Source organism: Lissotriton helveticus, chromosome 5_1 (genome assembly GCF_964261635.1).
Source record: "Lissotriton helveticus chromosome 5_1, aLisHel1.1, whole genome shotgun sequence".
In the NCBI taxonomy this organism is placed as follows: Eukaryota; Metazoa; Chordata; class Amphibia; order Caudata; family Salamandridae; genus Lissotriton; species Lissotriton helveticus.
In genome coordinates this window covers 1959293669-1959318938 of record NC_136065.1, presented here as the reverse complement: position 1 = coordinate 1959318938, position 25270 = coordinate 1959293669, and the positions used below count along the sequence as shown (strand labels likewise).

Sequence of the window (25270 nt, the reverse complement as noted above, 5' to 3'; positions counted from 1 at the left end):
GTACGGCAGTGCCCTCTGCGGTGCCTTCAGGACACGGGTTCAGCCGGATCATCGTAGATGTCGTCAAGGGACCTTCTTCGGGTTGCAGCACAAAACGCACAGCCCCCAGTGCTGCGGGTCGAAGAACCTGAAGTCTTTGCTGTTCCCGAGACTTTGTGAACAGGGGGCAAGCTCTACCTCAAGCCCTTGGAGAGTCTCACTAATTCGGTTGCAGAAAGTCAAGTCCAGGCCTTTCACTGCCCAAGACAGAAGCAGGCACTGCAGGCCAGCCCAGCAACAAAGCACCCAGTAAAGCAGTTGTTCCTTTCACACAGGGCCGGACTGGGAACCGGCCCTGGCAAGGTGCTCTCCCCCCCCCCCTCCCAGGGTTGGGGGTGCCGTCGAGCTCTCTGCCAGGGCCGGTTTCCGGCCGATTTTGTTACACGGCTGATTTTGCAGCTAAGCTGCAAAATAGGCCCTGTAACAAAATCGGTCCCCAGGGGCACAAAACCGGCCCCCACCCGTGCGGCGCACCGGGGGATTGCCCGGTGCCCGCTACGGCCAGTCCGGCCCTGCTTTCACAGCTTCTCCGGCGCTTCTTCTTGGCAGTCTTCTTGATCCAGATAAGTTCTAAACTTCAGGGGTCTGGGACCCGGCAGTTGTACACAAAAATCCTTTGATCTTTCAGGCAGAGGGTGTCTTGTCAGGCCAGAACCAGTTGGACCATCTCTGGCGTGAATTCCTGGCTGGAGGTAGAGACAGCTTTGTCAGAGGCAGACCAGGCCCTATGATTCCCTCCCTCTTCCCCCATCGTAACCCAGGTCTGTTGAGCCCTTTCCTGACCTACCTAGACTATCAGGAGCCTCCCCGCTCCCCAGCCATCTGTCGTCCCAAAAACCAGACAGGCAATCCACATTCCAGCAGAGGCACACAAGATGACCAAGCAACATAATACCCACTTTCTAAAAGTGGCATTTTTTGAACTCAGAACGAAAAGGGCACCCTTGCTAAAGGCTGCGTCTTAAGACGCTGAGTTCAGGCATATCAGACTTCATTCACTTATACCTTTTTCGGGCTACATACATGGGTGGAACAATCCGCGCTGCAGGCCCACGAGCAGCAGTGGACTCACGCCCCGGCACCGCAGTGCCCGTTACTGGGGGCTGACAAGTGAGTCGCACATCCATTCATAATACAGTTTACCCCAGGAGCACCAGCGCTTTACCACTGATCAGCAGAACCGGGAGGCCAGAAAGCAAAAACTCGGGGGAAACACGCCAAAAGATGCCAAGTCTAACACTGAATCTAGCCAAAGTGAGATCAAGAGCTTCTGTGAATCCCTGGAGAAGAAGATTGATGTTCTCAATTCGAGAACTGAGACCCTTGAAAACTCTGTAGGGGAATTAAAAGATGAGCTGCGTACAGCTAAGGTTGATATTTTGGCTCTCAAAAGGCAGGAGCAGGAGGTTTGAGACAAGCTGGAGCAATTAGAGAACAACTCCAGATGAAGTAACCTTCGCATCAAGGAAGGAGAGGACCTAAAGTCCTTCATTGTAACACTAATAAAGGAAACAATACTGATCGAGGTGTCTGAAGACGAGCTGAGGAAAGATATTCAAAGGGTGCATAGGGACCCCTACAGATGAAATCTGAACAAAATTAAACCTCGAAAGATCCTTTTGAACTTCCACACTTACTCCCTGAAGTAAAAAATCTTAAATATGGCCCTGAAAGCGTAATATCTGAGGGCAAAAGATTTCTCTTTTGAAATACGCCCCCACCTTGCTCAAGCCACCTTAGATAGGCAATGGGAGTTGGGGAGAAAACTAGAGGAATTTAAAAAGCTAGGGGCTGCTGCCCAACTCGAGTTCCAAGCGTCCCCAAAAGTTAATTTAAGATTGCAACAAGAGGCAGGCAAGCTTTTGGAGAGCATAAAGAAAGGTGATGCTTAATTAGAAATTTTCTTGGCTCGGCTCCTCTCCTTCTGTGGCCAAAATTCTCCAAACTAAACACTTCCAATTTCTTTTAGCTTAGTGGGGGGTGCTTGTGATGGGGATAAAAACCCTAAAAACACTAGTACATATAGTGCAGATTCACACACTTATAAATATAAATATAAAATGAATAAGGAACGATAAACGAAGAGGGCAGGTACGTAAATACATTGAGTTTGTTGTGGTCATATTGCGCGAAAGAGGGACAGGGAGGCGAGTTGCCTCCGAGAGTAGCATACTGGACTTCCATCAAGTCTAGGGTAATAGGTTCTCCAGGGAGGGGTTCACGGGGAGTGGTGTGGGGTGCGTGCACTGGATGGGGAGCATGTAGGGAAAAAATCCCCAAAATTTTCCTCATTCACCTTAGTTAGTCTAGTCTATTTATCTCAGTTATGCCAGTTATAAATGTTTTGGTCTGGTCTTGGTGATCTTTTTCCTTTATGCCTCATATCTGCCCTAAGGTCAATTATTGAGAGAATGCTCCAGTTTCTATAACTTTATGCAAAGAAGGGGTTATGCAAAGAAGGGGTTTGGCCCAACAGGATGAAGGAGGGAAGGTAGGGCCTATTAACGAGAAAAAACAAGTATAATGACAATAAATCACAGAAAAAACAAACAGTTGTGACTTAAAATCACATTTACGCATTTAAACGACACATCATGTTCCTGAAGTACAATAATGAATTATTACAAAGACTCCTATTGTCCAAGGATCAAACTATGCTTAATATAGTAGCCTTAATATAGTAGCCAATATAGTAGCCTTAATATAGTAGCCGACGCGTTTCGAGACCATTACGCCCCACAAGAGCACTTTTCAAGAGTGGCGAGCACTGCATGAACTTACATCACAAGCCCTTAAATTGCGCTGGTGAAGGCCAGTTGGCTTGTAGGAAAAGACTCATCCAGCCCTGATGAGAGTCCGGCAATACAAAAAACCAGGACTCGAAACGCGTCTGTTTGTTTTTTCTGTGATTTATTGTCATTATACTTGGTTTTTTTGTCATTATCGTAAATGATTTTTTTGATAAATGTTTGTTGCATCATTATGTATATTGTTTATGAGATTGCACAGAATGAGATTGTCTGTTCAGTAGATTATGTGTTCTTTTTTGGAATTTAATGTAGTATGAAGAATAATTAAAACTAATCAGCCAAAATTGATGGCTAGGATAAACGCATCCATTTTCGTTTACTTCCTCACATTAGTAACATTTCCTTAAAAATTGGAGAAGAGGGTACACATTCAGTTTTTTCCAGTTTCTATAATGGATGGTGAATACTTGTGCATCAAACTAAGGATGGCAAAAATCCTACAATATATTAGGGACTGCCCAGCCCAGGTCATCATTTTACAAGAGCAAAAAGAACAATTGATGGACAGAATGCAGAACAATGTCATACATTCACCCCAATACAAAGATCTGGGCCTACATCCATCGTTTTTTTGCCCACCATGCCATTCCAGTTTGGACCCAGCCATATGCAAATCAGTCTTGACCCTGCGCCCAATGGGAACAGTCCAGTCCGAACTGCCAGGCCAGGTCCTCCCGGGACTGGAAACCAGCATCCTAGGACCAGTTTCGGGCTTTCAGCCCTCATCAGCCAGAATAGCTTGACTCCAGTGGCATGGAGAGCACGGAACCCACATCTGGGCATACCCATCCCACTCTGGGTGACAAATGCAAAAAGAACAATTGATGGACAGAATGCGGAACAATGTCATACATTCACCCCAGTACAAAGCTCTGGGCCTAAATCCATCGTTTGTTTGCTCACCATGCCATTTCAGTTTGGACCCAGCCATATGCAAATCGGTCTCTACCCTGCGCCCAATGGGAACAGTCCAGCCCGAACTGCCAGGCCAGGGACTCCCTGGACTGGAAACAAGCATCCTAGGTCCGGCTTGTTTCGGGTCCAGGGAGGACCTGGCCTGGCAGTTCGGTCTGGACTGTTCCCATGAGGCACAGGGTAAGACTGATTTGCATATGGCTGGGTCAAAACTGGGGTGGCGTAGTGGGCAAAAGAACGACGGATTTAACTCATATCTTTTGACTGGAGGAAAATGATTGAATTGTCAGCATTCCGTCCATCATTTGTTTGCTGTATCATTTTAAAAGAGACACACCTGACAAATGACTAACCAACTGAGGTATTTAAAAACTTAAAATGGGTTGTACATCTGATTTGTACTGAAGAAAGCGCTAATATTAGAGGAGTAGCGATATTAATAAAAAAGCAAGCCAGAGCGCGCTTATTAGACTCATCAGTTGATACCGGCGGCAGGTGGGTCATTCTCAGAGTAATCATTTTGGGCACTCTATTTTCTCTGGTAGGCTATTATGGCCCTGATCCCTTAAAAACCATCTCTACAAACCTGCTAGATTTTACAGATCCCGTAATCATGGCTGGTGATTTTAGCATCGTATTAGACACCAAAGTAGACAAATCGCCAAATAGCAGAGCCACGATACCATCTAAATCACTGGCATACCTCCACTCAATGATGAAGCAGATGGGACTCAGTTATGTATGGAGAGACAGATCTGGCCACCAGTTAGGAGTTTCTTACTATAATTGGAAGTATGGCAATAAATCCAGGATTGACTATGTCCTGGTTAGCTTTAGCTTGAGGGGATAAGTCAGTGCAAGAGGTGTGGCGCCGCGGCCAGGGTGACTGACGCTGGAATCTGGGAATCACGGTTCGATCCCCGGCTCTGGCGGCAGATTAGCCCAGCACCATGTGACTCTGGGCAATAGCTTGCTTAATCTTCCCGACGGCCCACAGCGCCTAGAGACCCTTACGGGTGATTGTGCGCTTTACAAATGTGGATTATTATTATAAGTCAAAGACATTGGATACTTGACGCCACACCTATCTGACCATTCAGGGATATACTTAGATTTAGATATGGAAACAAGGAGGATCTGTAGAGTCTGGACTCTCAATCGTACGCTACTTCAAGACGCAGTGGAAATGAATCATCTAAGTTTAGAGACAAAGGACTTCCTAGGCCACAATGTGGGGTCAGCCTCGATCCCAACAGTCTGGGACTCTCTAAAGGTATATCTAAGAGGGAGCATCACTAGCAGGTTATGCTTTAGAAATAGGCAGTATAGCGAAGAGGTTGTCCTAATAGAAACAGAGGTGAAGATAACGGAGGAGGGGGTGAGCAGTGCAGTAGAAACAGGAAGCAGCAGAAAAAGCGAGGTTAAACTGGATAAACTAAAGGAACAACTTGACACTATCCTTCAGACGAGGGTCATGAAGCAATGTGAGGCAAGCAAACTTGCCCATTTTGAATATGGCCAAGGGGCAGGTAGGTTATTGGCCTGTAAAGCAAAATCAGACAGGATGCGTAATCTGATAATAGCAGTTGAGGATGGCAACAGCAAGACTATTTTATCTACGTATGAGGAGATAGAGGGTGCCTTTTATGACTTTTTCAGAAACTATATTCTGAAAACAGGGTAGTCAATCAATCTGAAGTTGAAGAATGGTTGAGTGTGAGTACTCTTAACCCTTTGGACACAACACAACAGCAACTCTTAGAGCAGGAAATCACACAGGAAGAAGTTAAGAGAGCTATCCTGGCCAGTAAAGGGGGTAAGGCGGCAATCCCAGATGGTCTGCCAATAGAGCTTTATAAAAACCTGGGGGAGATCTTAATTCCAGTAATGACCCAGCTCTTCTACGAGATTCTAAGCGATGGGAAAAACCTGCCAGGTCCTTGGGGTGAGGCAACGATCACTCTAATATTAAAGGGAAAAACACAGCGAGCTATGAGTCATACAGACCTATATCACTGCTCAATTCAGATTATAAAATCTTCGTCAAGGTCTTAGCTGACGAGGGCGTGGCTTACGCGCCGGCGTGTGATGGCGCTTCCTCCGTGAGCTCCGTGAAGACGCGGGACTCCTGGCTACATATCTCGTATCTTTCCTGCTTACGGAGACCGGCAGACGGCATCCCCGCACGGCGGAACATGGTCCCCGTGTGTTGCGAGGTGAAGCGGCTTTCGTAATTGCCGCTTTCACCTTCTTTTGCCGCTATATTCTCTTCAGCCACTGCGGGACGCGAGCGGCCGCCATTTTGTGCCGCCGCGCTCGCGTCCCGTTTTTCTGTCACCGTCATCGCCTCATCAGGTCGTGTGTCCTCCTGCTGAATCAAATGCTTTTATATGGACAAGGTATGTGCTAAGGAATGCAAACCAAGCTCCTACTATGTTTACATGACTTTTGGTTCCTACGCTTCCTGCATATCATCTAATTATGCTATACTTCATAGCGGCGGCCATTTTGTGGTGCTTCCTGCGCAATGCTAAATAGCTTCTTTTCCTCTGCTGTCAATCCTCCGTGGAACATCAAGTGATCCTCTTGGGCCCCATATACTATGGACGCTTTGCTGTATATCTAGGTTTACTTCCTGGATGGTGTTTTTGTCTGCGTTTTGAATGGATTTTTGCTACATTTCGACGCATTTCCTGTGGGTCTGAGGTATTGCTTCTCCATTGTTTTATATTACCTCTTATATGGCCTATTCCTTCCAGTACTTCTTATACCTCTACATATAGGGTCTCAACATTTTGACTATCGCGGTGTGGCTTCCATCCCTGTGGTCCTCCTAGTTTGCCCCTCTGTTGGCATCATGTCTCAGAACGCAGGCCATGCAAGATCGTCTGTCACCGGTACCACACCGAAACGCCTTAAGAATGACCCTCCATCCCCAATTCGCTCCTCTCAGAACCCCGTGCTGGATTCCATTTTAGAAGAGGTTCGTGGCCTACAACCTTTCATGGTGGCAACTAATGAGAAGCTCAAGCAGATAGAAGACAGATGGGTCGTCATGGAAAACAAAGTCCTGCAACTAGAACAACGCATCAGTGACGTCCAGGATGTCTCTACAAAAATTCCTATTCTTGAAAAGGAGATACAGCAGTTGAAACTTCACACAGAGGACCTTGAAAATCGTAACAGGCGGAATAACCTCCGTATTTATGGTGTTCCGGAGTCCCTTGGGGAGGGTGATATGGTGTCCTTCATCCGCAAATTCCTCTACGAACTTTTGGAACTCCAACCAGAATCTATCCCTCTAAACATACAGCGTGCTCATCGGTTGGGACGTCCAACGTCTAACCCGGCCAAACCCAGAGGTATTATCCTGCTTTTTCTGGAATTCACTGAATTGATGACTGTTCTTAAAGCTGCAAGAGCAAAACGTCGCCTCATTTGGTCGGGTCACACCATCTTCATAGCCCAGGACTTATCGAATGCTACGAATGCACGTCGCAAGGAGTTCCTCAATCTGCGTCCACGTATGAGGGAACTAAACATTCAATATGGAATCCTACATCCTTGTCTCTGCAAAATAACTCTCAATGGTCGTTCTCGTACCTTTGATGATCCACAGAAGCTTCAAGAGTATCTACTAACCGTCTCCACTTCCACGATGGACACTAATGGATGAAAATAACTCTTTTCTATTTTCTGCATTCACTTTTCCTTTGTCATGACGACTGTTGTGGCCTTGTCCAGGTCTCTTTCTTGTCACTTTTTGCCTCGACTTTTCTTCTTGTTGATTATATCCTATCTATATTCCCGCGTTTTCCTTGCTCTGTGGGGTAGGTGCCCGCGTTGGCGTCTCCATGCTCCTACTATCTAAATATTCTCTTTTTTCTCAGATCTGGCGTCTGTGCCTTGATCTGTTTCTTATCTATTTCCCTCTTTGTCTTCCCTTTCTTTTTCTTCTTCTTTTCACAGGCCATTCATGTTTATCCCTTGCTCATTTATGTTCCGTTCTCTTCTTTGTGTCACTTATTTCCTTTTTTATTGCTAACTCCAGTACTCCTCATTGTTCCTTCTCGCTTTTCCTAATGATTGTGATGCTTCCTCGTCTATTGTTTCTCTGTATTTACCCGATTTGTATTGCCTTTTTGTATATTTCGTATTTGGATCTCATTTCTAACATGTCTATCTCCATTGTATCTCCTTGTAGTTCGTTACCTGCAGTGTATTGGACCCAGTTGTTACCCTCCTCCCTTGCCCTCCATCATGTGTAACTTTGTAACGTGGAATGTTCGTGGTCTCGGCAACCCTGTTAAACGTCAAAAGGTATTGTCCCATTTATCCAAACTAAATGCTCAGATTGCTTTTCTACAAGAAACGCATTGTACAGATGTTGAATCGTTGAAACTTAAGAGGGCTTGGGTGGGTCAAGTTGTATTTTCTCCTGCTATTGATAAAAAAGGAGGTGTTGCTATATTATTTCGTAAAGGTTTGGATGTTCAAATTCTATCTACTCAATCGGATGTTGAAGGTCGTTGGGTTATGTCAAAAGTGGCTATACAAAACAAAACTATGGTGCTCCTCAATATCTATGGTCCTGTCCGTCCAGACCCTAAATTTTGGACTGATGTCAAAATCCTCATTTCCTCCATTGACTGCCCTAACATTGTCTTAGCTGGCGACCTTAACCAATGGTTAGACCCCTTTTCAGATAGACTATCCTCCTCCAAATTCCAACCTGATAAGACACATAAATCCTTCCAATCAGCCATTGCCTCACGCCCCCTCTTCGTTGTGTGGAAAACATGTAATCCAAAATCGCTTGAATATACATTCTACTCTAATGTTCACCACACCAGGTCCAGAATTGATTATATTCTACTCAGCAAATCCCTTCTCCCTGCGATTCAGAAATCTGAAATTGGTTCTATTTTTCTTTCGGATCATGCACCTGTTTATGCCACTCTTGACCTGGCCCAAACCTCCTCCTCTTTCAATCGTTGGAAATTTAACACTTTTCTTCTCTCCGATTCTGTATTTATGTCTACAGTTAAAGATTTCATCTCTGAATACTTCCCCCTCAATTTACCACAAGACACGTCAGTCTCAAATAATTTGGATGCTTTTAAAGCGGCTTTACGAGGATTTACAATCTCTTATGTATCTAGGAAAAAGAAACTCAACCGTGACAAATACACCGCCCAACTTGCCAACATTAAGACCCTAGAACACTCTTACTTCTCGTCCAAGAATCCTGCCGCTCTCCTCCAACTTATCAAAGCCAAATCTGAACTCAATCAAATTGCCACAGTTGAAGCTTGCAACACCCTCTTGAAGGTTAAATCTAAATTTCATGGGGGTCAGAATAAAGCGGGGAAAATGCTAGCAAACTATCTCAAAATTAAATCTGAGCGAAAATCAATTGGCTCTATCCTCAATGAAGTAACCAATGCAACGGTTTCCTCTGATGAGGATATTGTACAAGTCTTCCATAACTATTATAAACTACTGTATACTGATGATACGCACCCTGATGATGATGACCTCTCCTGTTTCTTCAAAGACCTTCCTCCTCCCCCATCCCTCCCTACTGAATTTCATCAACTGGAGTCTGAAATTACCCCTCAGGAAATTCTCAAAGCAATTACCTCCCTCAAGAAAGCGAAAGCCCCTGGTCCAGATGGTCTCCCAATTGAATTTTACGCCAACATGCATTCTATTTTTGTCCCCCATCTTTTACAACTTTTTAACTCCTTTATTGCAAATGCTAAAGCATCTGGCTCATTTTTGGACGCCCTAATAATCATAATCCCTAAACCTGATAAAGACCATTCCCTGTGTAAAAACTATCGACCCATATCCCTTATTAATTACGATTGTAAAATTTTTGCCAAAATTTTAGCGGCCCGCATTGAATCCCTTATTCCTCTGCTAATCACAACCGATCAAGTTGGTTTTGTGAAAGGTAGACTTGCAGCTGACAATGCCCGTGTTTTTGCCAATATTATTTCCCACAGTAAACGATTCAAAGCCCCTCTAGCTGCCCTATCCCTAGACGCTGAGAAAGCGTTTGACCGAATTAATTGGAAATTCATGTTTAAAGCATTACAATGGTTTGGGTTTGGCCCCCACTTCATTTCCTTAGTTAAACTACTATATTCTGCTCCCCGTGCTAGTGTTTTTGTCAATAATCAATTCTCAAAATTCTTCCCCTTATCCAGAGGGACAAGACAAGGCTGTCCTCTTTCCCCTTTACTCTTTATTCTTTGCCTTGAACCCTTCCTCATTAAAATCCGCTCTAACCCCCACATTCAAGGGTTCAAACAGTCATCGATTGAGACAAAAATTTCGGCTTATGCCGATGATGTCCTGGTCTACATGGCTAACCCTGTTTCTTCCCTTCCTCCATTTTTAGAAGAAGTCCGATTATACTCCTCTGTTTCTGGTTATAAACTTAATCTTTCTAAAACGGAGGTCCTACCCCTCAACTCATCTTGTTACCAATATATGTTTGCATCGACGGATTTTGCATGGTGTCCCTCCAAGATCAAATACCTGGGTATTTGGTTCTCTTCTACCTTGCGTGACACACTCAAACTGACCTTTACCTCCCTTACTCAAAAGATTCAATCCCTCCTTCAATTATGGTCTCCCCTTTTTCTTTCCTGGTGGGGTCGTTTAGACACCATCAAAATGATGATTTCTCCACATATTTTATACACTGTATCCATGCTACCTGTGAAAATCCCTAAATTATATTTCAATCGGCTGAACTCCATCTGCTCCAAATTTTTGTGGAATAATAAAAGACCTCGTATTGCCTTACATAAACTTATACGCCCAAAATCTGAAGGTGGTGTCCGCTTTCCTGATTTTCGATCGTACCATTCTGCCTTTTTACTAAAACAAGCCTTCTCATTGGCGTTCGATTTCAATGATACCCCCCTACCCAGATGGATTGCTGTCGAAAGGTCCTTGTTAAAGGATTTTTCTTTCCAACAAACCCTTTTCATGTCAAATTGTTCATTCTTGACTATACACCCTGTACTGAAATACTCACATACTCTGATGCACAATCTATTCTCGAAAGACTCGTCCCCACTACAAACTTTTCTTTCCTCTAGCGTATGGTATAACAAATATCTTAAGTACAAAGGTAAATCTTTCTATTTCAAGTATTGGAAAGAAAAGGATATTATGTTTGTGTACCAATTTTTTTCTGATTCATCCATTATTTCATTTGATGTAATGCAAACTATGTTTGATTTACCTGCACATTTTCGCAAAGAATTTGACATTATTACTTCTGCCATTTTATCTCACCTATCTACCCTTCCTACTTTTGATTTCCTTCCTTCCCTTACTCCTTCCACTCCATTATATACTATGTTTACTCAACACATACCCAAAGCTGCTCTAATTTATAAACTGTTATTAGAGAATGTTGGCCTTAGGCCTAAAACTGTTACTGAAACTGTTTGGGGAAACTGATTTATCTTTCTCGTTATCTGTTGATGTTTGGGATCGCTTATGGTCTAAACTGTTTAGAACTTCGATTTCAGCCCGTATTACTCAGTCACTTTTTTTTCTTTACCATAGAGCTCTAATTACCCCCGTAAGCATAACAAAATTCTCCCCTTCCTCCTCACCCCTTTGTTGGTCCTGTTCCTCTCACCCAGGCACACTTACTCACCTCTTATTTGATTGCCCATCAGTTCTCACTTTTTGGAACGCAGTTTGGAAATATTGCATGCGTATTTTTCATTTCTCTGAACCATTTTCATCGTTGCATATTTTTTTAGGTTCCCTATCTGATGTTTTGGACTTACATTCTTATAACGCTAAATTGTTTGATCTTCTCATTGCAACTGCTTTCAAAGTAATTTTGTCTTGTTGGAAGGATAACTCTAAATTGTCTGTGCATACATGGTGGAATTTTGTATGTGATGAGCACAGAATTGCAATTGCTTCTTCTTCTTCTGTCACCTTAAAAATTAAATCTGACCTTACCTGGCTACCTTTCTCTACTTTCTTATCCTCTTATCCCCCTCCCTAACCTTTCCCTCCTTTTTCTCTCTCTTCTTCCTTTTCTCTCTTCTTTTCTTCTCTTTCTTTCTCTCTACTATTTTCTTCCCTTTCATATTTTCTCTGAACCTTTTTTCATCTCCACTTATCTTTTATGATTATCACATATTGGTTCTGTTCTATGTCATGCTGTTATATTATACTGTACTATTTTTCTTAAACAAAATAAAAACCTTATTAAACTGAAAAAAAAGGTCTTAGCTGACAGGTTAGGAATGGTAGCAGGAGATATGTTGCACCTCGGCCAGAAGGGCAGAAATGTATATGAATTCACATATGACCTCATAGACACAATAGACCTAGCCACAACGTACTTGCACCCCCCTTGCAGCCATGACCGTAGACGCTACCAAGGCCTTCGATAGGGTCAACTGGGTGTATCTGTCGGCAGTTTTGGAGAAATAACTTTGGCAAAAATTTCCGCAGAACCATCCAGTTGATATATCAAGACCCATCTGCAAAATTGTTGGTCAACAGTAATCTAACTAGCCCCTTTATAATCACTAGGGGTACTAAACAGGGCTGCCCTTATCGCCCCCCCTTTTTGGTTTGTATATCGAGCCATTTGCTCAGAAGCTGAGGGATGAGGTGAGCATCCTACTATTCAGGTACGAGGGATGGGAGAGCAAAGTGGCCCTTTACGCCAACGATGTACTGTTTTTTTCCTCTGCTCTCCACTGCCCTACCTGCTGTAATAAAGAACAACAACGTTTTCGGTAGGATATCAGTGTATGAGATCAATACTAGGAAAACCGAGGTTATGTCATGGAACTTGAGGGAGTGCCAATATCAGACTAAAAGAGAGATGAGATGAGATACCTAGGGGTAAGACATTGACAAAATCTCAGAGGCTAACCTGTCCAATCCAACAAGAGAGTGCTCGCAGCTTATGAAGAGATGGGCCCACCTCCCGCTGTCAATCTTTGGGAGGGTAAACCTGGTCAAGATGATAGTGCTTCCTAAAATCACCTTCTTCTTCAATGCTATCCCATTGCATTTTGGCGAGCCGTCTATAGATAAACTTCAGCAGGATATTAATTCCTTCATATGGGCCTATAAAGGAACCAGAATTGCCTGGAAGAAGTTGAGGCGTAGGAGGTAGAAGTAAGGACTATGCCTCCCGGACATGCAGTACTATGCCTGGGCTGACCAACTGTTCGCCTCTAGAATGCTTTTAAAAATACCAGACTGTGCTGAGGTAGGGGCTATGTTCTCATCAAATTAAAGGGTACTACTTGGTCTAGGAGGGTTATGTTTAAGTATGGAGAGCCTAAGTTCTTCAAAGAGATAAGGCTAAAGGTGCTACAGGCAATGGCCAGAATATGGGCAAGTATTAGACGGCTGGCGGGCCTTAGTTATTTCTCCAGCCTTGCCCCATCTGGGGCTTCCCTGGTACACCGGAATGTTTTAAAGACCAGCTAGCACTGCCACTTAGGGAGGACACACTTAGAGTATCGGAAAATCTAGCTCAAGAGAGCACACTTTTATTCTGGCAAACGCTCCACACAATCTTGAAAGGGGGCATCTCTAAATTTAAATATATCCAACTTCAGTTGGGCTCAAAACCTTAAATTTCCTATAGGTACAGGAAACCTTTTAGAGGAACACCTGGTGGAAAAACCAAGGGGAAAAAAGAGGTATCTGTATGGTACTGGAATATTGAGGAGGCAAAAGACGGGGACTTCAAACTTGCAGAGGAACTGTGGGGTGCTTGCTTGCCAGGAGAACCCTGGGGACAACTATGGCAAACATCACTGGGCATTCTGTTCCCCACAGTTAAGCCGGCATGGTTCAGGAGGAATTATCTATCCAAAGGGCTTATCTAACCTCCCAAAGGCTATCAAGGATGACGGAAGGACCTCCTGTTAGATGCAAGAAATGTGGCCAGGAGAGAGCATCGGACATACACATGTTCCAGGAATATCGGGCTATCCTTGACTTTTGGGTTATAGTTGGCGAAACCATCTCGGTCATTCTTGGTTTCCAAGTTAAGCTAAGCCTCTCTATGATAATCTTTGGAATCTCCAATGAAGCCACAGGCCCTGCAAGGGCCTTCCTCTTCTATGCCATACATTTAGCCAGGAGGGAAATATGCTAAAAATGGGTGGAATGTGCATTTCCCCTACACTCTGACTGACTGGCCTCGGGTATCTCGACGTCTAAGCTACATTTGAGAGGGACCCAGTCTAAGAGGAAAAAAGCCCTTTTGAACTTTCTATTTAGATGGCTGAACGTAGAGGCAAGTGAAAACTGATGAGAGCCCTGATTTTTTTAAAAATAATTTGGCCAATGATTATACCTCTCTGGACTGCGTTGGGCCCCTCTCGCTCCCTCACTGCCATTTCTAGCAGTCGCTGTGTATACCGGACCATAACTGAGAGTGACCAGTTTGGGACAGTACCCTTACAGTGCGCATGTGCACCCGTATGGGGGCCAAATCCCATGCCTGCTGCCAAGACACGTTAGGTACAGGCGTTTGGTTTGGTTACGGTGGTCTGAGGTGAATGAGGCCAAAAAAAAGTCCCTGTTACTCAGTCTAGATCTGCAAAGAAACCTTTAAACACATCCACGTGTTTCATATTAGATTTTGTCTGTGTGATGAGACCGCGATCCCTACCTCGCCGATGCCACGACTCCCCTCCAGGTCCTGGCGGCAGTCCTCCGGTACACGGGCGTCCATAACAACCAGGACTCCACCCCTTTCTTCTTCCCTACAGGAACCAGTCCCGACGAGGGAGAGACCGGAAGTGCTTCCCCGTAACCCCGGAAGTCCCTCCCCCTGTCCAGAGGCGGACCACAGAAAAGCCGGAACAGCGGACAACAAGGCGTTCAAGCAGGAAGACTCGTGGCAGGAGACGGCGTGCGACGAACCCCGGGAGCAGAGCGAGGAACCAGAAGCAGGAGACGACGTCTGGACGGAGGACTGGTGGAGGCCAGAGGAGGAAGCTGGAGAGCGGCTGCAACTCGAGGACAGAGTTGCGGCGGGCCAAGTGAGTACCTGTTCCCCCTTTGTATAAATAGTACCGCCTGTAAATATAGTGACTGTATAGTAGCTCCTCCCTCACCTTACACCTCGCACTGTAAAGTAGTGTATATATCCGTGTGTGTCACTATCACGATTGTGTATAATACCCCTCACCTACTGGCACAGAGTCACCCTCCTCCTTACCCGTGCTGCCTCTTTCCGTCTCGTACCTCTCCCCACCCTGCCTCACGTTCGCTTTCTTCCCCACACGCCCGGTGAAGGTAAAGGTCATAATAGTAGTTCTGACCGGAAGAACTAACGGCCACTTTTTCTCTCTCCTTTCACACACCTCCGAGGAGCCACCGTCCCGCGACTGAACCGAACATTGATTCTGCAGACCAGCCAACCCAGCTTACGACCTGTGACCATCCCACGTGAGGAACCATCACCACAGAGCCGGAACAGCCGCAATCCAGAACCCTCTTCTCTCTTGTACCTCATCCTTTGAACACTGTACTCTAATAAAACCGGCTACGAGATAGCCCACTACATACGGCCTCCACGCCTGTTATTCCGGTCCGCTCCCACTCCACGCTTACAGGTGGTGTCAGAAGTGGGATCCCCGGAAGCATGGAGGCCGCGGTGAAAAAGTTAGCGGACTCCCAGGAACAACTGGGTAAGATGATGGAGCAGTTCCTAAAAACGGCCGAGGAGGACAGAGGACAGTTACACGACGTCCTGAAGGGCCAGGGCACGGCCCAAGATCAAGCCTTGGGCAAACTCACCGATGTCCTGGGACAGCAAAGACCCACCACCACTCTTCCCTCGGTGGTTCTTCAAAAGTACGTACCGGGAGAAGACCCGGACTTTTTTTCCACTAATTTTGAAAGGCTGGCCCAAGCCGCTGCCTGGCCCCCTGACCGTTGGGGTCATTATCTTGGTCCCCTACTGACTGGCGAGTTGCAAGCAGCCTACCAACAGGCCAACCTACAGGGACAGACCACATATGAGGACATCAAGACCTGTATCCTTGAAAGACTAGGTATCGACGATGAAACCTATCGGGTACGTCTACGCCAAGCCAAAGAGGGACCACAAGAGACTCCACGAGCTCTCTCTTTCAGGATCAAAGACCTGGCTGATCGATGGCTGAAATCCTCCAGGGCCACCAAAGAAGAAATTCTCTCCAAAATATATCTGGAGCAGTTCCTAGCCTCTCTCCATCCTGCCACTCACAAATGGGTTCGTCAGCATGCCCGTCTGACACTGGACAATGCGATAGAGATCGCCAGCGCTTACAGTCGGGCCCAGGACTATCAGAAACCCAAAGAAGAACACAGCCATAGACCCCAAGCGCATGGACACAGCCGAGCCCCGAGACCTTTCTTGGCCAGGAAACCCGATCCTTCCCCTCTTTTTCCTTACCCGGTGATGCCCCGACCACCTCCACCCGGTCCTCAATGCTACAATTGTGGGGGTTATGGACACATCGCCCGTGTATGTCCCCAGAAAGAAGAACCGATGGAGGTAGGACTCGCCCGGAACTATGTGTGCCTCTCTGCGGATTCCACCCCTCCTGTTTTCCACCGCTCAGTGCGGATAGATGGACACCCGGTATTGGCCCTTGCCGACACAGGTTGTAGACAGAGCGTGCTCCGACCCCAGGAGCTACCTCACCCTGTGGGACCTATGACCGTTACCGTAGCCATCCAGTGTGTGCACGGAGATACGAAGGTGTATCCTACCGCCAGGATCAGAGTTCAACACCCCCTGGACCACGGAAGCACGCTGACTGTAGGTCTGGTACCTTCTCTGCCCGAGCAAGTAATATTGGGCAGCGATTATCCCGGACTTCCTCGCCTCCTACACGACACCACCGCCAGCTTAGAAACATGGTGGTCAGAAGCCCCTTTTTCCAACGGCCCTCCTCCCTCAGATCCCACAACTGCCAGACTACAGAAAACCAAAACACAAAAGAAAAAGGAGAAAAGGAACTTTTCTATGGCCTTGCCTGTTAGGGTGGAGGACCATCCCTGGGAAACCGACAGGGAATTCCGCGCTGCACAACAGGAAGACCCCGTCTTGCAGGAAGCATGGGGACGGGCCCTGGACAATGAAGACCCGTTGCACGTAGGTCCATACTTCTATAAGAAGAACGGCCTTTTATATAGAAAAGGGGGACCCCAACAAACGCCTCAGTTAATAGTACCTGGACCCTTCCCCGATAAGGTATTGTTTCTCGCCCACAGTCACCTTCTCGGGGGCCACTTCAGCGATGAGAAGACCGGACAGGCGATCCTTGAGAAGTTCTATTGGCCCGGCATCCACCAACAAGTAAAACTGTACTGCCGCGCCTGCCCCGTTTGCCAGAAAAATAGCAGATATCGGCCCCCCAGAGTTCCTCTTCAGCCCTTACCTCTGCTAGACATTCCCTTCAGTAGGGTAGGGATGGATATAATAGGTCCCATGCTACCATCCAGAAGCGGGTGTCGGTATGCTCTAGTCCTGGTGGACTACGCAACCCGGTTCCCGGAAGCTGTACCCCTCAGACAACCCACTAGCCAGAACATAGCTAAGGCATTGATTTCCATCTTTTCCAGGGTAGGCTTCCCTAGGGAAATACTCACAGATCAAGGGACACCCTTTGTATCGGCACTCATGAAGCAGGTATGCTCCCAATTAGGCGTTAAACAAATAAGGACTTCCGCCTATCATCCCCAAACCGACGGGCTGGTGGAGCGTTATAACGCCACTCTAAAAACCACCTTAAAGAAACTCCTAGCACTGGAGAGCAAGAGGTGGGAGGAGATGCTACCCTTGGCTCTCTTTGCCATCCGCTGCAAGGTCCAGAGTAGCACAGGTTTTTCACCCTACGAGCTTCTGTATGGCAGACCCCCTCGGACCCTGCTAGATATGGCCAAAGAGGCCTGGGAGGCCGAACCCGACCGCACCAGACCCCTCCCCGAGTACGTAGAAAACCTTAGAACCCATCTGGGACAGATACGAGACATTGTGCGACAGAACCTGGTGACAGCCCAAGCAAAGCAAAAACAGCAATACGATAAAGGAACGAAACCCCGGTCCTTTCTACCTGGCAATCTAGTACTCCTCCTAATGCCCTCCTCGGACCACAAGTTGCTGGGCCAATGGCAAGGGCCCTTCCCAGTCATGAGGCAGGTGACACCACTGACCTATGAAATAGAACTTGACCCTATCCGACGAGTTACTCAGATATTCCACGTGAACCTACTGAAGGAATGGGTGGGACCCCGTCCTGTTCTCGCTAACAGAATCCCAGACAAGGAGCTCCCCTATGAGGTCTGTATGGACGCAGATCTAAGAGACGGACAGAAACAGGAACTCCGCACCACCTTGCAGCCACTGCAGCAGGTGTTCTCTTCCTACCCTGGCCTCACGTCTGTTATCGAGCATGTCATTCTAACTGAACCGGGAAAAACAGTACGCCAGCGACCCTATCGGCTCCCTGAGGCCCGAAGACCCATTGTAAAGGAGGAGATAGCGCAGATGCTCCATATGGGGATCATCGAACCCTCCATTAGCAATTGGAATTCGCCAATTGTACTGGTACCAAAGCCCGACGGATCGGTCAGATTTTGCATCGATTTTCGGGCAATTAATAAGATCTCATCCTTTGATACTTACCCTTTACCACGTGTTGATGAAATGATTGAACGCATAGGAAAGGCTAAATATATCAGCACGCTCGACCTTTGCAAAGGCTATTGGCAGATCCCCTTAAGACCAGAAGACAAAAAGAAGACGGCCTTCTCCACCCCCGAAGGACTGTACCAGTTCACCGTGATGCCCTTCGGGCTTCATGGGGCCCCTGCCACTTTCCAGAGAGCCATGAACCTGGTGCTACGCCCTCATTCCCTATATGCAGGGGCGTATTTGGATGACATAATCATCTACAGTGATGACTGGGACCAACACTTATGCCACTTAAACAACGTCATCTCCTCCCTGGGTTCCTATGGGTTCACCATCAACCCCTCAAAAACCACCTTGGCCGCTCAGACAGTGAAGTACTTGGGATATCTGTTGGGGGAAGGACTGATTCGCCCTCAAAATAACAAGATCACCGCCATCCACTCCATTCCCTTTCCCCAAACCCGGAAAGAACTGCGCGCTTTCTTAGGCCTTTTAGGGTATTATAGAAGGTTCATCCCTAACTTCTCACAGGTCGCAGCCCCCCTAACAGACCTCCTAAAGAAGTCCACAAAGACAGAAGAGGCTTTAAGACAGCCTCATCCCTCCTTGCTACAGGCCTTCGAGAACCTTAAACACACCTTGATGTCTAGTCCCGTACTCATCAGCCCCGACTATTCCCAGCCCTTTATACTCCAAACCGACGCCTCAGAACAGGGTCTAGGGGCTGTCCTATCGCAGAAGGACCACAACGGAGACGAGCGGCCCATTCTCTTTCTAAGCCGAAAACTATTTCCCCGGGAGAAACACTACGCCGTAGTAGAAAAAGAGGCACTAGCCATCAAATGGGCAGTAGAGAGCCTCCGCTACTATCTCGAAGGACGAGATTTTCTCCTTTACACAGACCATGCCCCGTTGGAATGGATGGCCCGTAACAAAGGACACAACGAACGGGTTCTTCGTTGGTTCCTGTCCCTACAGCCCTTCAGGTTCAGGACCTTACATCGGAAAGGCGCGGATCAAGGGAACGCAGATTATCTGTCTCGATACCCATGCCCTCCTACCCGATCAAGAAAGACAGCTAGGGGAAGGGGATGTGATGGGACCGCGATCCCTACCTCACCGATGCCACGACTCCCCACCAGGTCCTGGCGGCAGTCCTCCGGTACACGGGCGTCCATAACAACCAGGACTCCACCCCTTTCTTCTTCCCTACAGGAACCAGTCCCGACGAGGGAGAGACCGGGAGTGCTTCCCCGTAACCCCGGAAGTCCCACCCCCTGTCCAGAGGCGGACCACAGAAAAGCCGGAACAGCGGACAACAAGGCGTTCAAGCAGGAAGACTCGTGGCAGGAGACGGCGTGCGACGAACCCCGGGAGCAGAGCGAGGAACCAGAAGCAGGAGACGACGTCTGGACGGAGGACTGGTGGAGGCCAGAGGAGGAAGCTGGAGAGCGGCCGCAACTCGAGGACAGAGTTGCGGCGGGCCAAGTGAGTACCTGTTCCCCCTTTGTATAAATAGTACCGCCTGTAAATATAGTGACTGTATAGTAGCTCCTCCCTCACCTTACACCTCGCACTGTAAAGTAGTGTATATATCCGTGTGTGTCACTATCACGATTGTGTATAATACCCCTCACCTACTGGCACAGAGTCACCCTCCTCCTTACCCGTGCTGCCTCTTTCCGTCTCGTACCTCTCCCCACCCTGCCTCACGTTCGCTTTCTTCCCCACACGCCCGGTGAAGGTAAAGGTCATAATAGTAGTTCTGACCGGAAGAACTAACGGCCACTTTTTCTCTCTCCTTTCACACACCTCCGAGGAGCCACCGTCCCGCGACTGAACCGAACATTGCCTCTGCAGACCAGCCAACCCAGCTTACGACCTGTGACCATCCCCACGCGAGGAACCATCACCAGAGAGCCGGAACAGCCGCAATCCAGAACCCTCTTCTCTCTTGTACCTCATCCTTTGAACACTGTACTCTAATAAAACCGGCTACGAGATAGCCCACTACATACGGCCTCCACGCCTGTTATTCCGGTCCGCTCCCACTCCACGCTTACAGTCTGGTAGTAGCACTAGACACAGTGCAAGGAAGAGTGTTTCCTTCAGAGAAGAGAATGTCATCAATTTGGGAGAAATGTCAACTTGTACTGAAGGCCACTGGCTTAACGAAACTTGAACTGGGCCCCCTGCAAGGTTCGTGGAGGGCCCCACTCTGGACTCAATCAGGATCTCTTCGGCCAGAGTACTGTGTTGAGGGCCCCCCCTGGAGCTTGGGGGCTCCCCCACACAGCTGCGGCTGCAGTGGTCTTTGTTACGCCCCAGCTGAAGGATTCCAATCCAATAGCACACCAAATCTCCTCCCTATTAGAGTCCATGGCTTCCTGTATTGCCATTGTCCTGAATGCAATACATATGAGACATCTCCAGGAGGGTCTGGAAGATCAGAGGTCTCATAAGGAAAACAACTAGACTGATAAACTCCACATGTCGATGTCTGCAAGGCAATTTCAAACATGGTGGTGCAAGAGACCAAACCTACTGCAAGTAGACCCTTTTCAACATGAAGCTCCAACTCATACTCATTTACCTAAAATGGAGGATAGTCCATCTAGCTCTCAAAGCCTTCCTACCATCTCTGACAACAAACAGGATTCTTATTCAAATGGACAGCTAAACAATCATGCACTACCTAAACAAACAAGGAGGAATCAGATCAATACCTCTATTGTTGAAGCCACAGAAAATCTGGTTGTGGGCTTTGGCAGGGGCCTATTAGTAACTGAATCATAAACCATAAACCCTGGTTGTCAAGGGAGCTTAATGAGCAAAAAATACATTGCAAAAATATAGAACAGAATTGGAGAGTGGCCTACTGCCCTCTGGCCAAAATAGCACTTAGAAAGGCTCAGAAAGGATATCATGCTTCCATAAAACTTGCTAAAAGGCATTATTATGCAGAGTGCATCACCCAGTCCCGAAATAACGCTAAGGAGATTTTCTCCATTGTTCAAAGTTTTGTGACCCCCAAGGGCAGAGGATATTTCATTACCTCCGACGGCTAAAATTCAGCTGACACAGTTTTGATGTTTCTAACTCTGACCAGGAACTGCTTATCTTGCAGAATATGGTCAGTCCTAGCCACGATGTCTCTAGTTCCTCCTTCTCCTTGTCTGAATTCTCTGCTGTTGCTCACCGAGATACACTGACTATTTTGAAATCATTGAAATCGGACTCTCCAACTGACCCTTGCCAGGCCTGGCTACTGGCTGCTGTGGCAGATGCTGTTAATCGAAAAGTCAATGCCCTCATCCATCTGTCCATCCAATCTGCCATGGTTCCGCCCGAATGGAAGCAAGTCAAACTTCTCTCCCTGCTTAAAAAGCCTTCCCTCGACCCGGCCAAACCGAACAACCATCGCCCCATTTCCCTCCTTCTAGCTGTAGCTAAGGTATGTGAAAAGGCAGTCTTTAAGCAGTTGGCCAATTTTGTAGAAACCTCTGGAGCTTTACATCCTGCTCAGTCAGGGTTTAGAGCTACCTGTAGCACAGAGACGGCGCTTGTGCAAATATCTGAAGCTATCAGAGAGTGCTTAGATGGGGGCGGGAGAGCGGCTCTGATTTTATTGTACCTCTCTGCCGCATTCTATACGGTGCCACAGTCTGCTATTAGCGGGCCTGGCAAACATTGGTGTTGTCGGCCTCGTGTGGGACTGGATCAAATCATTCTTGGAAGACAGATCACGACAAGTGTGGTTACCTCCTTTTTTATCGACCGCATAAAAGGTGACTACCGGAGTACCTCAGGGTTCTACCCTGAGTCCCCTCATTTTTAACTTATATGTCACCCCTTTGGTATATCTGGCTGAGGAGCTGGGAGCTAAGATCATCACTTACGCAGATGATAGCCAGCTTCTCTTCACATGGAACGACTCAGATACTTCTCCAACAAGAGCAAAAAACTGGCTAATAGCCGTATTTAAATGGCTTGGAGGTGCACAGGTAAAGTGCAATGAGGACAAGTCCGAAATCCTCTTGTACGGATCCTTTCCCCCACAGTTCAGGAAAGCCTTAAGGCCACCAGAATACCCCCTTGCCAGTTCTACGTGACAGGCAGTTAAGAACTTGGGTGTCTGGTTCGAGGAAAATCTCAGGTTCTCTATGCAAGTAAAGAAACTGGCCGGTCAATGCTTTGGCACACTGAAGTCCCTTAGGAAGTTTCTTCCTCTTTTACCTAGGACTGCCAAGGAGATGGTCACGCGTGCTCTGATCCTCAGCTGCCTTGACTATGCCAATACCAGCTCAAGAAACTCCCAAGTAATACAGAACGCTGCGGCCAGAGCTCTGATAGGCATTCCGGGCAGGTCTAGCGTAAAACATCATTTGCTTGATCTGCACTGGCTCTCAGTGGTTCAAAGAGTTAAATTTAAGGCTCTCACGATGGCCCACTCAGCCCTTTATGGAGCAGGGCCCTTCAATATGAGGAAACGGTTTAGTTTTTATACCCCGTGAAGGCACCTGCGCTCCGCTTCACAGTGCCTAGTGTCTATTCCTCGGTTTCGGCTGGTAAGAATTGGAGGTAGTTCTCTATCCTTCAAAGCAGCCGAAGCCTGGAATTCGCTCCCCCTCGAACTGCGCAGCACTCATGACCCCTGCCTGTTCAAGAAAAGACTAAAAACACTGCTGTTTATTTAATCGGTAATCCCTCTCAGTTACTTATTGTTTTTTACACTGGCTTTTCGCGCTAGGACACACATGAGTAGCCGCACACGTTATAAATCATTGTAACATAACATAACATATCATCCCGAGGGTAAGGAAGGTACGGACATCCGGCAGTTTGTCATCGAACTTTTTGAGGAAGCATTCCCAGAACTTAAGCATTGGGATTGGAAAATGGAATTGCAGAGGGCCCATCGATTCCCTTTTAATCAACGCAGAAAAGTGGGACAAACCGACAATTCTCATTTACCTCAATAATTTCTTGGCCCAAGAGGCCCTATATGATTTGGCTAGACCTGATCGGAAAAGGGTGGGCAAGGGTTGTGATTTCTTTGTGAGGCCTGACTTCTGTCAGGCGACTGTCAAGAAAAGGTGGCTGTTGCACCAATTAATCCCTATGGCAAAGGGGGCTCAGGTTTTTCTACTCAATCCGGCCAAATTAAAGGTGGTGTCTCAGGGACAAACACACTTTTTTCAGTCTGAGGTTCAGGCAAAAGAATTTATGTTATCATTGTAGGTGATGGAAAAGATATGGGAACTGAAGGTTTCTCGGTTTTCTTGTGTGGGCTGAGTAGGATTGTCTACTTATGGCCTCCTGATCCCTGTGCCGGCATTTCCTTCTCTTTAGTTCCTTTCTCAGCTTTTTTATTTGCTCTTGTTTTCCTGTAATGGCCACTTTCGCTCTAGTCCTGTGAGGTTATAGTATGTAGGGTACTTCACCGGAAAAGGGGGCTAGCTTTGTGGAAGGGGTGGTGGCTCAGCTCTTCATCACCAGGGACCGTTGGTCCTGCTGACTCATGTGGTGGGCGGTAGAGGGGGGAGTGCGGGGTTCCAGGTTGGAGGGGTGGAGATTGGGGGTTGGGGCACAGGGGGAGGGTGGGGAGTAGGGAGGAGGGTGGGGAGTAGGGGGTTACTATTGTCATGTTAAATGCATTGTCATGGCAGTCATTACTATGTTAAAATGAACACATTCAACAGTGTCTTTCGGATAGCTTACCTGAATTTTTTGTATCACTCAGTGAATTTCGTTAAAGTGCTTGTAACTCATAACGATGATGGATGGAAAGGGCAAAATCTGAATCTGCACCTTAAACATCTGTGGTTTCTATGATAGGAAACAAAAGGTTTGCTGGCTAAACTCATCCGACATATGCAGATAGATGTGCTGTGTCTGCAAGAAACCCATATACCCTGGAACAATCGTGGTTTGTTGAAGGATCTGGGTCTCGACTTATTGGATAGTACTCGTCAAGGCGCTACTACTTGGGGTGTAGCTATTCTAGCAAAGCGCAGTGTGATAACATGCAATCCAGTCAATGAGGATAAACTAGGACGGTGGACGATTCTGGAAGCAGGAATTAATGGTACCCTGTTTTCAATTTGTTCCCTGTATGGACCGAATTTGGACGATCCAGAAGTGCTGAACTTTTTAAGTATAGAATTGGCCTTATAGCCATCTCGTTTGTCCTTTGTGGTGATTTTAATATCCATCTTGACAGCAATTTTGATATTTTGTATTCTGTATCGGGGTAGAAAGGGTAGGACCTTTAAGGCACTACAGAGACTCATTAGAGAACATGGATTGGCTGATGTTTGGCATAGGCATAGGCTGGGAGATCCAAGGTGCACCTTTATTTCGGCTCCCCATAATAAATGTGTCCATTTGGACAATTTTTTTTATTTCAAACCAAACCGTCGAGAAGGTCAGTATTGAGCTTCACCCTAGGATAATGTCTGACCACAATCCGTTAGTCGTTGAATTTCCTGTAAGTGGCTCTCCCCGATCCCAGACGACATGATAGGAAGCTACTATTAGACCAGGCATATTGCATGCACATGGCCAAATAAATAACAGAATTATTTTATATAAATAGAGGTACTGCTTCAGAAATTGCAGTATGGGATGCTGTCAAGCGGCCGTGCGGGGCGAGACCCTCAGCTTCTCTCTGTATCAGCAGAGGTTGGTATAGGAAAAAATCTGAGGGTGGGTGGAACAGCTCAGAACGGCTGTGGCAGAACTCATGAGGGAAATAAGGGAGGCTAAAAATATTGATCAGTGTCTGCAG

General features: G+C 46.9%; 1 protein-coding gene across 9 annotated transcripts in view; it reads left to right on the top strand.

Moving 5' to 3' along the window:
- The window catches only part of FBXO47 (F-box protein 47), a 1641665-nt gene that overhangs the window by 1522930 nt on the left and 93465 nt on the right, over positions 1-25270 (top strand). For 8 of the 9 annotated variants that reach the window (XM_078645631.1, XM_078645626.1, XM_078645627.1 and 5 more), the window contains one exon: positions 7969-8084. The exons of the other annotated variant lie outside the window; for it this stretch is intronic. In XM_078645631.1, coding sequence (XP_078501757.1) covers positions 7969-8084 — 116 coding nt within the window. The remainder of the gene's footprint in view (positions 1-7968; positions 8085-25270) is intronic. 9 annotated transcript variants of the gene reach the window in all.